Source organism: Ictalurus punctatus, chromosome 10 (genome assembly GCF_001660625.3).
Source record: "Ictalurus punctatus breed USDA103 chromosome 10, Coco_2.0, whole genome shotgun sequence".
Taxonomy (NCBI): Eukaryota; Metazoa; Chordata; class Actinopteri; order Siluriformes; family Ictaluridae; genus Ictalurus; species Ictalurus punctatus.
This window is the reverse complement of record NC_030425.2, coordinates 14,280,001-14,297,324: the sequence shown is the minus strand read 5'-3', so window position 1 is coordinate 14,297,324 and position 17,324 is coordinate 14,280,001. Positions and strand designations below refer to the sequence as shown.

Here is a 17,324-nt window from a genome sequence, read left to right as displayed (position 1 = left end):
ACAAAAGAAACAAACCTTGGATGCTAAACAGACACGTCTGAGACAAGGAGAAAACTTTTACAAGCTCTGATCACATGAGATCAGTGAGAGATAGGTGTATAATAGGGTTTATGGGGTCTAGGCAGGTCTACACGGCCACCATCACTTTAGTCAGTCCATCACAGAACACCGACAATCCCAGCAATGTGCCCACAGAGCTCAGGTTTTTATTAGGTCAAGCTAATTTTAACACATGACCTCTAACAGCCACCAAATACAACATCATAAACATCATACTTACACACAAATAGAACCAAGCACACACACACAAACACACACAAACATGAATCAAAAACACAGTTGACAACCCCATTATGCCATTAAAACAGTCTTCTCAGTCCTCTCCCTTCATGCTTGTGTTAAACAGGGCACTTTTCCAAAGCAAATCTCACAACACATATGGACACGTCATATTCAATGCACAATTCCAAATGCTCTGACGAGGTGGAAATGACATCATGCACAAATACAGGTCGCAAGGGTCGTATCAGGCTGGAGGTATGTGGGAGGGAGATGGGGAGAAATTATCTGGACAAACAAAATAATAAAAAATCAAACACCAACAACAACAACACTGGGTCCTGTGGGACAGGAAATGAGCAGGGGGTGGGGTGGAGGGTGGAGGAGGGAATCGGGGTTCGGGGTGGGGAGGGTGTGAGAACAATGACGGAGCATTACCTTGTCTTGAGATGAACGAACTAGCTAGCGAGCCACGCAGTTTATATCCAGCTTTGAAGGACAAGGAAGGAAATAAACAAGGGGGAAGAAAAGAACAAAAAAGAGGCAGGGTGAATAGAAGAGCAGAGTGAGTGATAGCTCAGCAATTCAGCTATTCATGTCAGACATGTTTTCCTCCAGACTGGACAAAGCCTGGAAAACCAGTGCTCAGGTCACATTCACACTCCTCCACACACACGCACATCACAAAACTGAAGCAAACACAGTCAGAATTACACACGTACGCACATGTACAGCACGCATCACTTTCTCTTTCTTGCTCAAAAAAAAAAAGTATCTCATCTTTTCCTAGAGTTCTTTGTCACTCATCTCTAAATATTGACAAAACTCAAAATAAAATTCTCTCTGTACAGACTTGAACATACTTAACAAAGGGCAGATCTACACAGACAGTCGAAATACTTTAAACACCCAATATATGAGTATTTCTGGTTAAACCTTAAGTAATGGGATTCATTTCAGACTCAAATTAGAAGCACTTGGTAGGACAGGAATAAGTGAGAAATCTGACAGAGATCGTATTTTATTGGAAATGATCTAGGTATCATTGGAAAAGACCTAAATCTTTATAACTCTAATTAAGCACGTATAGGACGTAACATATATTTGATACTAGCACTGAGTCTTTTATCAACGTGCTTAACTAATCTACCATCCAAATGCACCTGCCTCTAATAAAGCACTCATACAGAGTCTTATGAGGACCTCGGAGTGACTGAGCAGTCCTTAAATACAAAGATGGAGGTCTTTGCTGGACACTTTCCTTATCTTATTACCATTTTATCGTCTCCTCAGCTCTGATACCATTTAAACTGTAACACAAATGAAAAAGTCAGTGTAAAGTTGAACAGTTTTAGACAGTTTGAGTGTTGATTAAACAGTGTTACATACTCGTATAGCATATTTCTCTTTGCTCCAAATCAAACTGGGCCATCTCAAATAAAGGGGCTATAATCGCGAGGAAAATCTGATTAGCCAGCATATTCTACAGATGATAAATTTTAGCCAAAGGAGAGGCAGAAGGATGGAAAGAGAGATCAGAGAGAGCAGTGTAGAGGTCAGCCCTGCCGGTTGAGTGACTGGAGAATTTAAGGCCTCTGTCAGAGCTGAAGGCTGGGTTTTATTGGGCATGACCTTGTCCGTTACAGCCTCTGTCTGAGGTGGGAAGCCCTGCATGTGATACTGGGATATGGTTATACAAGAGGGTTTAAATCAGAGAGAGAGAGAGAGAGAGAGAGAGGCTGACAGAGGACAGTTGGGAGTCAGGACAGATTTACAGTCCTTCACCTAGCACCACTGCAGCAGGTTCAACAGAACATGAAAACACACACACACACACACACACACACACACACACACACACACACACACACACACACACATAGAGTTCAATGCAAAATTAAATGCAGCATGTTAGTGATAACTGTTAGCCATGTTACTGGCATGAAGTTAAATGCAAAGACCCTGTAGAGTTTTACTATTTTTTTAATTCACACTTTTTCTACTGACAGGGTTTCAGAGTCAGTGCCTAATGTTCCTAATGTTGAACAATTCCACACTTTCCTTCTGCCTGAGAGGCATTTCTCAGTGGGAAAAATTGTTTAGTTCCAGGACCAAAATGCTTATGGTTTGGAACCAAGGTCCTGTGATGTCAGCAGGCTGGGGACACATAACCGTCAAAAAAAAAAAAAAAAAGAAGATATTATAGAAATGATCTAAGGTTTAAGGAGGAAGCAAATGTTTTATTAGCTGCTGAAACAAACTAGATATGAGCTACACTGTTCATGAATTTGGAATAAGCAATAAAAGTATATACTGTATGTTGTCTTGCTTATTACTGTTGTCTATGATAACGGCACTATGTAGACGCTGAAGGATTTGACTTTGGATCATAAAATTTGTTCTTAAAATCAGAAGTAAACTTTATAAAGCCCTCTACTGTCATTATTGTTTGTGTGTATTTCAGCTACATGCAGGCTGCTTCTTAAAAAGTGGAAAAGTGTGTTGGTGGGAAAAGAGGGTGACTGACACTACGATTAAACCCACCCGGTCAGACAAGATGGAATACTCAGAGAAGAGAGAGACGAGTAAAAAAAAAAAAAATCTATATACGTGCTAAAATTCAATCCGAATCCAAACAAGAAAGAGACACATTAGGAAAGGGAATATCAGAGACAGTATAAGATCGTGATGATGAACTCCACAAAACTGGCTTCCACCCATAACCAAGACCACACACCCCAAAACAAATACACACACAGACACAAACTCATACAGCATACAGTATATGAATGTATGAATATTCATTTATGTATATGTTCTCTCATTCCTCAGCATCTAATGCCTTGACTTGTGTGTGTGGGTGTAGATACATTCAGACATGTGTGAATATATGCATATGTGTATACATCTCGGTGAACTGTGGTGTGTATGAGAAGGGCAGAGCAGCATTAAGAGCTTCGCTGGCTGTGTGTGTGTGTGTGTGTGTGTGTGTGTGTGTGTGAGACAGAGAGAGAGAGAGCGAGAGAGAGAGAGTGAGTGTGAAGAGGGTTACCTGGCTCTACTTCATGCCAGCTGCTGGCTTGGCTTCCGCTGCCTGGGGATCGCCCCTGACCAGGGTAGTAGGACTCCTCGCCTGGACTGTCCACCTCCTCCTCCATGCACTTAATCCGCTTTGCAGAACTGCACAGAGATGAACACACAAACAAACACACACACACACACACACACACACACACACACACACACACAATAAGAGATGGAGGAATAGACTGATGAGACTTATGCTATTTCAGATATGGTGTATGGTGAGTTTGTATGGAAGCTGGCTAATATCCACCAACAGCATCAGCTGATACAGTTCAGTGCTAATCCTCAAAGCCAAATCAAGATTAGGGCTCATCTCACACTCAAACGGGGCAGATGGTGCTACAGCGGTACATTCACAGAGCATAAGAGGGAATAAATGAAGGGAGAGCATTTACATTTCTATATACACTATAGTGTAAGGCAGTGTTTCTCAGTCCCAGCTCTCTCACACACTATACAGTGATCACAACTCTGTGGGGGTGAGGCCCTACTGGGGAATATATAATGATATAAAAAAGGTTTTTTTTTTGTTGTTGTTGTTTTCTATCATATAAAACCACAACTGCTGACTAATACAAAGTAAAAATACATAGCTTGTATTAATTTCACATTCACGTGTTCCTCTCCTGTTGACTGCACAGATTTTCTAGTAAAACATGTTTCATCCTTGAAAATTCTCACTGGATAGTTCTCCCAATTTTATGCTGCTAACTTGTGAGGGAGATAGTGAGTTAATAGATATATGAAGCCATCACATCTATTTTTTTTTTTTTTTTTAAAGATGCATGGCTAGTGATTTTCTCTACTGCAGTATTATTCAAACTTACCATTTTAGAATGAAAACGTAGACCTAGTACTGGACAATATGGACAAAAACTTATACCACGGTATACTTTCTCATCTCATGGTATCAGTATACATCACAGTATAATGGGATGTCCCTTCAGTTTAACGGTTAGGCATAGTTAACAAGTAAAATATATGAACACAAACCCCACAATTTGAGTAAAAATTGAAGTCAGCACAATCCACTATTTTTTATGCGCTTTTTTTTTTTTGTAAGAGAATGTTTTTCCTTCAGCAAGCTTAAGGGTTACAAATATAAATATCAATTTTTGAAAATTTTTATTTTTGAAAATGGTTCTGAGACTGTAATCTGTCCAAACCTGTTGTAAAAATCCAACACTTGAGCCAGATACAGCATAATGGCAAGCATTTTCCTATTTTTAAGTGAAAATGAGAACTTTCCTAAAAAAATATTATTTTTCTCTTTATTGCATTACATTCAATGGTCCAGAATGCTGCAGCTAGACTGTTTCTGGGCGTACGAAAGCGTGAACATATTACCCTCCGTTTTTAATTTCTCTTCATTGGCTTCCAGTCTGTTATAGAAATGATTTGAAGAGCCTTCTATTTGTTTTGAAATCTCTAAATGGATTGGCACCAGCCTATATATCCAATCTCTTATCCATGCACAACTCATCAAGGTCCCTTAGATCTTCAGAAGAGAGGCTGTTGACTGTTCCTCGGTCAAGAATAAAACTGAGAGGCGATCGTGCCTTTTCACTAGTTGCCCTGAAACTATGGAATAGTCTACCCATATGCACATCAGAACCGCTTCAACATTATATGATTTTATACCCAAAGTTAAAAACTTTCTTTTGTCATGCTGTAATTTTACAAAGAAAAAAAAAAATCCTCGAGAAGTATTACAAACAGTACAATATGAATTAATATCAGCTCCTACGACATCTTACACCATGGGACCATTTGGGAGCGGTGAAAACATTTGAACTCTAGATGACATGGTTTCACGCTGACCTCAGGACAGAGGAAATCTGCATCTCTCAACATCAAGATAATGTGTTTAAAAGCACAGCTGCAAATTATACGTCAATCTCATAAACGGCCTCTGTAACACTAACATGACGTAAATCCTTTGTGCTGATGGAAAACTTGAGGGTTTTTTTCTCTAGCTCTAACACACCTGACTAAACTGTTAAAGGACTAATATTAGCTCTGGTGTAGTGCAGTAAATAAAGGTCAATCACTTATGAACACACACACACACACACAAAACATGTTTCTTGCATTCCTACGACTCTCAGAGGCCAGAGGTGGGCTGATGTGTTGTACGTAATGTGAATGCTGACGAGAGTCACTGATCTGATGAAGGCTGGGCTTTGACATTTATCTGTTAATGTAGGGCCTACTGGTGTTTTTCACTCATAATCACTTAATTACTCTCGAGCATGCAGCCACACACAGGCTTCTTCTTCCAGATGTTTTCTTTGGCAGGCCTGGCTGAAGAGGCCACTGAAGCATGTGGGTAGATCACACACACACACACACACACACACACACACACACACACACACACACACACACAAACACACACACAAACATAAACTATACATGTAGACACACACACACACACACAACGTCACACACCAAAAGAAACCATGCTCACCTCATGTGTAAGCACTATAACTCAAGTCCTGAAACTTTTACAGCCTACTGCGCGCGAGAAGCGAACATCTGAAATCTGTCCTCTTCGTCTGGAAATATATGGCAGTATGTTTCTATATTTCTAATATATGGATTAGAAAGTGAAACGTGCACGTGGGTTTTTTAAATGTATGTGGGTGGGTTTTTTAAATGCATGTGTGCGTATGTATACGTTGCCAGTCAAAGGTTTGCGAACACCCTATATTTTAGCATTTGTGTTTAAATGAGCAATAACCACATTTGAAATATTCCACAACTGCATTCTGAAACGTTTATGTGAAGCAATCTAGAGCTAGATCTTTCTAATTAGTCACTTAACACATAGCACATACTCTATATATGTCTTATGGTTAATATTAGCACTGTCTATGAGTATTGTGTGAGTACTGCCTTCTAATTTGAATAAATCACTGATTAGACTCCGAGAGCGGCCATTTCGTATGTGATTAATTACAAATTCCTTATTTAACTGGCTTGCTTTGCTGCAGTAATAGTGAATAAACTCTAATAAAACATAAGAAACTCAAGGTGTACAGTATAGATGCATTCATGAATATGTGTAAATGTGTGTGTGTGTGTGGATGTGTGTACGTGTGTATCCATGTACATTTTAGGTGTACTGCACAGTGTTCAGGCAGTTAAAGTGACAAGAAAGGCTGCTAAATCAGCATTCTCAGCGGAGCCTAGATTCAGTGTCTGTATGATTTCCAAACCAGTCCCTTACACACACACACACACACACACACACACACAAACACACACCTGTCTATGAGACTGAGCAATGCCAAAAGAAAGACCTGGCCACTCAATAAAGCTTTCCACTGAGGCATTGTGTGTGTACGTGTGTGTGTGTGTGTGTGTGTGTGTGTGTGTGTGTGTGTGTGTGTGTGTGCGGCCAGGCAGGCGGTACTAGATGGAGGCTCCAGGTGGACACACATATGCTGGCGGCTCATGAACCTCCAACTCCTGCAGACTCTCTTCAACCCTCAGCCAGCACATCGATCTCTGCCTACACTGATTAATTAAGACCCAGAGAGAGAGAGAGAGAGAGAGAGAGAGAGAGAGAGAGAGAGAGAGAGGTGGGGGGAGTAAAAGCATTTAAAGAGAAAGGTACCTGCTAGAAGAGGTGCTGGGTAGGGGCCGCCTCATAGCACCTGGGCTCATACTGTAGTAAGAGGAGCTGTCCAAATCTGCCAGTGAGAAGTTGGGTCCTGTCCCTGCCGCAATTGGGGCTGTAACACACACATACACAAACACACACACAGAGAAAAAGAAAAGGTAAGAACACAAGAGGTAGGGGAAAAGCTTCCTCCCCTAACCAGGCATTAGATTTCCGTTTAGCTCTGTTCATCTCCATTACCAGGCCTGATATGAGCACTTTGCCTCACACGAGCCTTTACCTTGTTTTGCCAAACTGCATTAGGTCGTCTCAAAATTCTCAACCCCTCCTCCCCCAATCCGGCTAGCCGCAGAGCCTTCCGTCCCTGCTCATGTAGATCACTGGCAAGCACTCTGCTCTATCGAACGCCTTTGTCATCCACTCCATAAAGCTCTGATGCCTCTTTATATTCATCGTGACTGAGACCACTATTTTTGATGAGGACAGCGTAAACGTGTAAGGAAGCAGGCCTGGCCCTGCATACATAATACCCCACAGCCCGGGCCAAGGATGGAAGGAGGGGGCAGACGACAGCACGGAAGAGCCTGATAGACACGGTAATGGGCCTCCTAATTAACATTGGAAGAGGACACGGTTACGGGAGAAACTTGGACCCTGAGAGAGAGAGAGCGAGAGACAGAGAGAGAGAGAGAGACAGAGAGAGCGAGAGAGATGAAAGGAGAGTGAGAGAAAGAGGGAGGGTTCTGGTTCTCAGGCCAAATAGAGGTGCAAAAGTTGACCGCATGTAGTAATGCCAGGGAAGGAGTCAATGCTCAATAATTTCATCTCAGAGAGTCATGTCTTTATTTTAAATTTTTTTTTTTATCCCAGGCCAGCTCTCCCTTCTAATAGAAGTGGCGGAGCCAGTTATTTACGAGGCACAGTAAAGCCAACTGCATTTGCATGGCTAATAGTGGGACATGAAGTAATTTGTGTGAGAGCTAACCTGGGCACTGAGCTGCAGTAACTCAGACAGCCTGCATGCACACACACACACACACACACACACACACACACACACACACACACACACACACACACACAGACAAGCAGAGTGACCAGTCCACGGCGCTGCAGTTTGGGGAGAAAAATGAACATGCTGCAGTCTGTCTGACTGGAATGGAAATCAATCATAAAGGTAATCCACAGTCTCTACCTCTTAAGGGCTTTAGCAAGTGCTTTTGCTCGCAGGATTCCAAATGAAGCCTGTGGCTATCAGGCCAGCATTGATCTCCCTCTCTCCCTCTTCTTCTGTCCCTCTCTTTCCCATTCTCTCTCTCTCCATCTATGATCTCCCTTGTGCTACTTTCAGAGTTTCCAGTGCAGAAAGTACATTAGCTGAATGTTTCAATCTATTTTGCCTACTTAGAGAAGATGGTTAGGTTAAAGGGATAGAGGTAAGGTTGCTGAGACAGGGGAAAAATAGAAAGGAGAATAAAAAAAAAAACAGTAAAGACAGAAAGAAGCCATACCAAAAATAGACTTCTGAAAACATTTTCAGTTCATAAACCAGGATCTTTCAGTCGTACAATCCTGAAATCCTTACATCCTAAAATCGTAAATAAGAGTTTTCAAACTCAGGTTAACGCACGTCTACTAACCAGAGTTTCGGTGAAAGTAGCGCAAATAAAACAGCCAGTTTACAAGCAAAAGGTTTTCTGGTGTTTTCCATAATAATGGCTTAAATAATCCAGAATGATCCATTTCAGTTTGGAATCATTGGATCATTTTGAGGAGACTGAAGTTGTGACAAGGCTACAATATAAACCTCCTCGACTTGACGCCTGCTTCTAAAATGAGTTACAGCCTGCAAGGAAATAATATTTCTACAACAGCAAGTCAAACATGGGATATAACAACAGAGCAGTGCTGTCAATCCAACCCTTACGTCTAACTGAAAGAGACAAACACCTACTAACTGACTCAACAAACGCCTTTATGAATTTATTCATTTTAAACGGAGACAGGTCAAAGTGTCTGTATGTGTGGGTAGCCATGTTTTGACATGTTGGTGGAGACCAAATGTCTCCATGAGAATGGGAATATACTGTATGACAGTTTTGACTGTTTTTCCTTTTTTTTACTTTCTTTCTTCATTATTTTATTTTTATTTATTTATTTATTTTACTAAAACAGTATATTGAAATAAAAATAAATCAATAAAATCTAATAAAAATTAAAAGTCCCAGAAGGTTTCCTTAAGGTAACTAAGGTTATGGTTAGATTTAAGTGTGTGTGTGCATAATTCCGTTTTGTAAAAGAAGTAGGAGAAACAGGCAGGTATAGAGAGAAAGGCAGAGTAAAGAAGTCTAAGACCAGTTTAGGATGCTTGAAGCTTCCTCTCCACACACACACACACACACACACACACACACACACACACACACACACACACACACACACACACACACACACACACACACACACACACACACACACACACACACACACACACACACACACACACACACACACTGCACCCACCGACCCACTACAGGTTAATGCTGCCACAAAAGCTGAAGGGTCTTTTTAATTGAAAGAGCGCAAGAGCAAAAGGAAGAGAGAAAAAATGCCTTTTGTTCAGTGGATTTTCAAAACTGAGGAATTTGATAACAAAAGCAGCAATCAACGTCAAAACTCTGGACATCCGGCCTCTTCTTGTCCTCCTTCCCCCCACCTCACCCCTTCATGATCTTTATGATGGGAGATCCTCTTGAGCTAATGTGAAGCCAGCCAGCTCTGACAAGGCTTTCGTGTTTTTGTCCTCTGTCAACTGAACTGAGGATCTGTACCATGAGAGAACTTAGCAATGGTTCCATGGACTCTGTGGCCTCGGGATGAACGTGAGGAGCAGCAGGAAAGAGCAGCAAGTCGAGGTGTGGATGAGAAAGCAAGGTGACCGATACTGATACTGATCATGTTATATGTATTAGACCAAGATTCTGTTTGTTTCCCCCCATAACGCTAGACCTAGCACTCCCTGGATCATATTTATACTAATCTGGGATCCATTCACCCTCCTTATAAACATAGGACAGTAATTACATACAATCTCTATTCAATTTTTCCATTTTTGATCTCTTATATCAAAGCGCTGAATAGGTGATGATATCTGACACTGGTCCGATGCTAACTTTCCAACTGAAGACGCAGAACTAGCTGACATTGTCCAAGATTCTGTCACACAGGCAGGATGTTGTTTAAGACATGGTGCTGACATAAACAACATGGCCAAAAGTACATGGACACCTGACCATTACTCCCATATGTGCCCATTCCAAATCCATGGGCATTAGCATGGAGTTTGTCCCCTTTGCTGTTATAACAGCCTCCATTCTTCTGGGAAGGTTTTCCACTAGATTTTGGAACGTGGCTGTGGGGATTTGCTCATTCAGCCACGAGAGCATCAGTGAAGCTGGCACTGATGTCAAGTAAGAAGGTATGGTGCGCAATCGGTGTTCCAGTTCATCCCAAAGATGTTCAGTGTGTTTGAGTTAGAACTCAAGCAACTCAAGTTCTTCCACTTTGACCTTTGCAAACCTGTCTTTATGGAACTTGCTTTGTGCAAGGGGCATTGTCATACTGGAACAGGTTTGGGGCCGTTAGTTCCAGTGAATCAAAATCTTAATGCTTCAGAAGGGGTATCCAATCTTATCCAGACAGGGAGGATGTGGGTGCAGGTTTTCATTCCAACCAAGCAGAAGCCACAACAGTCTATTGAAAGCCAAGATCAAAAGATTAAAACATGTGGAATCAAGTGCGGCTCCTGATTGATCGGAAATAAAATCTGCACCCACACCGGCCCTCTGGGGATAAGATTGGACACCCCTCCTATAAAATTGTGTGTATGTGACTTTGTAGCAACACTTTGGGGTATGATGATCAAGTGTCCACATACTTTTGGCCATACAGCAGACAAAGTCATTGTCAGTCATTGTCACACACTTTCACAGCATAAACTGCACTGATTCGATTCAGTATCGATCCAGTTTCAGGTTAATATTGATACTCAGTACCGGATCGGCATCTCAACCCTCTGAAACATTATCTTCATGTTGTCAAGCTTAGCTGCATCGGGTGTCCTAGATTTGGGTCGAAGCTCTGCAGGAATGCAGAGGAAGAGGAGGATGATTGGTTAGCACTGTATTAGGATATGAAGGGCAGAAAACACTCATAGATCATCACCTCTCGTCCTAGAAGTTTCATAAATATAGTACTCACTGTGCAACTGCTTACTTGTCACATCCACAGCTCTTTACCTCGTCATTATCCACAATTCATCTTGTCAGTTGTAGCAGATTGTCACTACGGCATTATCATTTTTAGAGCTTTGAGTGTATATTTCCATGCAGATGCTTGGCTCAGAGTTGGCTGAGCGGTGGCCGCTTTCCCAGTGGTTCTGTCAACGCAGGCGGCCGCAGGGCCAAGACTGAAAAGGAGCTGGGGATGATGGCTGCCCTTTGACTTTTCCATTATTCATTCTTTTTCCCTGTTCCGTCATATGGTTGTGCATATGCAGTGGTGCCCAGGGATATCCCTGGAGTCCCTGCGCCAGGCCTGGGCTGTCCAAATTCCTGCCAACTTTTCAGCAGTTTCTTCTGTGCCAGAATAACCACAGTGAAATCTTAAATCCTGTCTTTCTGGTTTGCAAGGCTCTGCACACTCACCCTGTAGTCTCATGGTTCTCACAGTGAGGTCCGGGGAAAACCAAGGTTCAGTATCCAGGAGGAACGTGATTTTCTCATTTCGTTATGGCATTATTAAAGTTAGCATGCCTATAAATTATGTCACATGGAAACTAATGACAGTTTAAAAATGGGTTCTGTAGGTGGAAAGTTCAGTAAAAAAAAAACCCAGCCAAACCTTTGTTGTATTTTATTGTTATTTTAACAGTTAAGGAATCATTGACTATAAAAAGTTTGAGGATTCCTACTGTAGTCTACCTGAGCTTGTCTGTGTACCAAGTTGCTTCATATAAAAGCCTCCAAGAAGGCGGATTTGGGAAACAGTTTGGTAAGAAATCCAGAGTAAAGCTGAAGAGATGAAGCTGTATGGAGAGGAATGTGATTGCTACTTGTTCTCAGTAAATCGTGTGTCAAGAAATTCAACAAGCACTTGATGTTAGCAGAGAAAGAGAGAGAGAGAGAGAGAGAGAGAGCGAGAGACCGAGGGGAGGAGAAAGCATCCAGAAAGGGCGGGTCCAATCTCTAAAATTACCCCTGCCTAGTATTGACCGGCCAATTATGTGGAGTTCCATTTACAAAAACGTAGCTATAACCGCTAACTTTATGGAGACTTTCATTCCCCTGCCCCCCAACCCTCCCCGCACCTCTACACAGCCTTCCTCCTCTTTTTTTTTGTGGTGCTTTAATAGGATATTGATCGACAGAAGCAGATTCGATTGGGCTGCCACTGAATTGTGTAATGGGTGCACAAAGCCAAGGTCAGGGAGTATAGACAGGGAAGAGCTAAGGCAGCCTGTCGTCCATTCAATATCCCCACCCTTCATCTTCCGAATGGCCGCGATCTCTGTGCGCAACCTCTTCCCTGTTCACTTCAATAAAATCTCAGGAAACACACGTGCAACTCGGACCGTGCTTCAGTGCAACCTGGTGCAAGGTATCTCATGTGCCTTCTAACCTAGAAATCTTACCTCAGACACACACACAATCATATCATCATATCGCTACAGCTTGTACATTTACAAGCGTACATAGGCTGCTCCATAGGGACCAATCCTATTAGAGAGAGGACTGATAACAGCAGCCAGTATTTTTGAGCTGGTGTGCTGAAGGTGGACAGGATTTGGTGAAAGACTGATTTTTTTTTAAATTGGAGTTATGCAACTTGTTTTCTGATATATCCCATGATAATGTTTTTAATGGCCTCAAAGTCTATTTAAAATATGAATTTGAGCACAGCTTATATAAAGAGTCTAAAATTAGCCCAAATGTGCACCGTGTGACACAGTAAATGTAAATACATCCATATAAATAAATGACACTGGTCACTGGACTATAAAGAGAAAGGCGTGGGGCGGTGGGAACTGAAGGGATGAATATAAAAAAAAAAATCACTTTTGATTCGAACAGAACAGCAAGCATATGCCACCCAGCGTTGGTCTTTCTTCCCCACGTGTCACAGATGTTAGGATAAAAGCCAATGCCTCCGTGGAGCTGGATCAATTATGCATATTCCTTAATCTCATTACAATCATATGCCAGGACTTCAGATGCAGCGCAGCACTGACTGTGCTAATCGTACTAATATCTCTCTTTCTCTCGACCTCTTCACACACACACACACACACACACACACAGGTCTAAACAGCCACATCTCCTGAGCCATCATAAGCTCGTCTCTTACCTCCCTCTCTCTAACACACATACGCTCACACACACTGAGCTAATCCCCCCCCTCCATGCCGTGGTGGCACCCGGACGTTGTCCCTCTCTCCAGATGCTGTCTTTGTGCTGGCAGGATGCACAAGACCGTGGGTGGGAAGCACCATGCATGGGCTCAGTGCCCAGGTCCATGGCGCCCCTCTCTTTCCCCACTGCAGGGCCCACGATGAGATCACGGAGCACTGGGGATCAATGGCCCTTTGATCAGAAGGATCCTGTAAGTGCTGACAGGCGGTTTGGATCGGCTATTGTTAGCGCCAATCGACAGGTCTGTATGGATCGCGCTGCGCTCTGTCACTCTCCACTGTAGACGTCTGCAATTTTTAAAGGTCATGCTTCCCTATTCCTCCAACCACTCTTTCTTTCTTTGTTTCTCTTTGGGGCTTGTCTTCCCCTACTTTAATCCTATCTATCTGGTCTGTCATGGAAAACGTAGAGCCAAGGGTGGTTTTTTTTTTTTTTTTTTTTTTTTTTTTTTAAAGAAAGTGTATACAGTTCTGGGATATAACTATGATGATTTTTCTACAGTAAAGACGTTGTGCAGCAAGAAAGTCTAGTAAGTCATTAATAAGCAATACCTTTATTGCTTTTGAACCAAATGTTCTGCCATTTAACAAATATATATGTTTACAAATTAGAATCATCAACTAAATTAGGTTTCAATGAATTAATTTAGTGTTAACTTCTTTCAACAACAAAAATAATAATGCCAGTAGCACAAGCGAATGGCATCATATTGATTTGTCAAACTTTTGGCAATAGGTGGGGCTCCCTCTCTCCTCATACAACAATAGTTTAAATTTAAGAAATTTCTTATACTCATTTATTTTCTATCTATACTATATGTCTGCAAACTTTTCTTTATGAAGAATCCCAATAGGATTTGTAAGATGATCTAAAACTCATATAAAACTCCAGTGTCAGCAATGAATTAGAATCCAACAGCCGTAAGATAAGATTAGCAACCTCAGATCAATAAGATATCTGGTGTGTATGTAGTCCAGACTGTATTGCTGTGAACATTTTACTGTATATTGAATGTAGAAAAAGTCTATTAGTGCCACAAAGAGTACTTGGATCCCAATTGTTGCTGCTGAATAATAATAAATATAGTGATGATAATAATAACAACATTATTCATTTATATAACATCGTAGCTGAATAATTTAAGGTGCCCCTTTATGTCAAAGAGTGAAAAGCTGTGATGTAAACTAACATTGTTTTTCTTTCTTTTTCTTTCTTTCTTTCTTTTTTTTTTTAAACAGAAAACTATATTTAGCCATGGTTTCATTTTCTAGCAGTGCAACGGTAGATGCCATGCTCGAGTGGATCAAGCAAGAATGAAATGTGAAAGTGCATAAAAGTCAAGATGGCATTATTGAGACATCTGCAAATACATCCAAGGATTAACGAGAAGCAAAAGAAATTGGACATGGAATGACTGAGGGATAGAGAGATATACGCGGACTTTTTCCAGAACTTCATTCCAGTCAATTTAACATGGACGGTTCTGATTTCACTTGTCCCTCTCACAGGGCCCTTATTAAAAATAGTTCAAGTTCAAGCTCACACTTGAAAGATCTGTTAAAGTATTAGCAAATAGCAACGTAGTGAGTGAAAGTAAACCTAGAGGGCGGTTTTATATTTCACCAGGTTCTTACAAGTAGCATTGTACAGTCCTGATTCCCCACACTTGCGACATTATGGCTGGGATGTCAATCAAGCATGTTTATTCGAAAATGTACTCGTGTCCAAACAGTTATCGGTTCATTCAAGCTGAATCCCTAATTTCTCTATCTGTGGATTAATAAAGTATTATCTGATCTTATCTTATATATAAATGCAACAATTTTGGTATCAAACAAACACTTTTAATATTTTTACTTGATTCAACAGTGCTCTTGAATTCTTGATTCAGATTGGTCAGAAGGTGTTACTTAATTTTATATAGTTGTACAGCCTTTCGCAATAGTGTTGGCTGCATTGTACACAGGAGAACGTATGTTTTACATTCCACACGGATGGATAAAAACATGTAATTGTTGATGTTGTGTAAGGAGACGTTTATGTAACATTCTTGGAAGGAGTCTCCAATGTCAGTGCTTTGTAACAGTTAAAGGTAAAGGTAAAGAGCTAAAGTTTTACAACATGGTGACTAACTTGTTTTCGTGGATGTTCTATAACAATAAACATGACTATAAATAGATTTACTTCTAAAAAAACAACTAGCATAACATCATCCACATATATGAACCCATGATTGGCTTGCGTCACTGTGATTTGCCCATGGAGAGAGAATGCTACCCCTCCCACAGGCAATTTTGCTCTGCTGGCTCCCAGCCACAAATGGCCATGGCATCATCAAACATGTGATCATGCTAGGACGAATGCCACTCAGATGACCTGTGCCACTCAAGACTCAGGACTCTCGTTCTTTAATAAAAATAATAACAAATTGCACTTCTAGATGTGTTATTCTTGTTACGTAATCAACTGTGGGGTGGTAATGGCATCATACCACACAGATGTTGATTCTTTTCCCATAACAGCACACCCTGTCATGTTTAATTCCTTATATATTTCCTGAGACTTTAAGTATCATGAGTGTGTCCTGTTAGTTAGCTTCTAGAAGAAATGACTAAACCATAGCCAAGACCTTCATAAACTCAGGCCTTAAAACGGAAGACTATGTGTATTTACAACTGACATAAATATATTAGAAATGATCAAGTATATGTAAAGGGTTCTCCTTTTCAATGCATGGTTTCCTTGTCTATCGTGCCTGACTGAACTCACTGACTTCAGTGCAAATCTAATCATTCAAACATCACATGGTGAAATGCGACAAAAGCGCTTACTCTGCGAGACTCGGACAAGTTCGGAGACGGTGAAGACACCTGATGTGACGAAACTGTCCTGGAAGCCCAGATGTCCTAGGAAAGAGGAAGACACCGCATTAATACAACATACACTACAATATAGATCCCAGTTGGGGAATACTTGTGTTACTCTCTCCTGCTCTAATACACGAGTTAACTCATCAGCTATTACTAATCCTGCTGAAACAGTTGTATTAGACTAGGGAAATATGGCTCTGCTGTGGTCTGTCTCTCCAGGATTGGCACCATTGACACATAATAGCATGAAAAAAACAGAATATTTCTAATATAATATTTCTGTAGTATGCATATTATTTAGATAACAGTTTATATTATTTTATACCACCAAAAATGATGATGATTGGTTGTGGCATTGATAAGACACAGTGCTAAACAATATGAAAGCAATACCTCTGTAAAAATACCTACACTATGAGAAAACATAATAGACAATCTGTGTCCACAAGTACACTACACACTAGGACTGTCACCTTCATTTAAGAACTGCATTCAACTTGTTATTTGTATATGAATACAAATTAATAAATGTTATACTGCTAGAGTGCGCATTAGCAATAGTGCTACACTTTCTGTTTGTAGTGCATACATTCTGAAAGGGAAGAAATTGTGTCCCTTTTTGGAAAGAAAATCACAAGAAGGCAACCTCGAATTTTATCAGAAATGTTAATGTTCCATATTTGTTTCACAATAATCACACCACCCTGTTGTTGATTCCGTTCCTATAACAGCAACCTGTTATATTGTGTTTTATTTCTTACTTTTAGGTTTTTGGAAGCATTCTACTGTGTCAGTGCTTCGTAAAGTCAGAGGTAGAGCCATTCCTTTAAGTTTTCTGATACAAGAAATTCTTGCACGGTTTGCGGTTTCTTGGCAAAACAACGAGGTCCAATTTTTTGTCTTATAAATGTCAAGAAAGAGAAAAAAAAAACGGCTGGTGAAAGAACGATTGTTTATAGCTATTATAATGCAAGTGATAACAGGTACTAA

The 17,324-nt window shown here is 40.9% G+C and overlaps 1 protein-coding gene across 4 annotated transcripts in view; it reads right to left on the bottom strand.

Moving 5' to 3' along the window:
• nfia (nuclear factor I/A) overlaps nucleotides 1–17,324 on the bottom strand; it is a 133,816-nt gene that overhangs the window by 38,627 nt on the left and 77,865 nt on the right. For 3 of the 4 annotated variants that reach the window (XM_053683060.1, XM_053683062.1, XM_047158079.2), the window contains exons 4-6: nucleotides 16,296–16,370; nucleotides 6,989–7,106; nucleotides 3,332–3,459 (exon numbers count right to left, since the gene is read on the bottom strand). In XM_053683060.1, the coding sequence (XP_053539035.1) occupies nucleotides 3,332–3,459; nucleotides 6,989–7,106; nucleotides 16,296–16,370 (321 nt within the window). Of the gene's footprint in view, nucleotides 1–717; nucleotides 769–3,331; nucleotides 3,460–6,988; nucleotides 7,107–16,295; nucleotides 16,371–17,324 lie in introns of all 4 variants that reach the window. The other variant, XM_053683061.1, reaches the window with a different exon arrangement.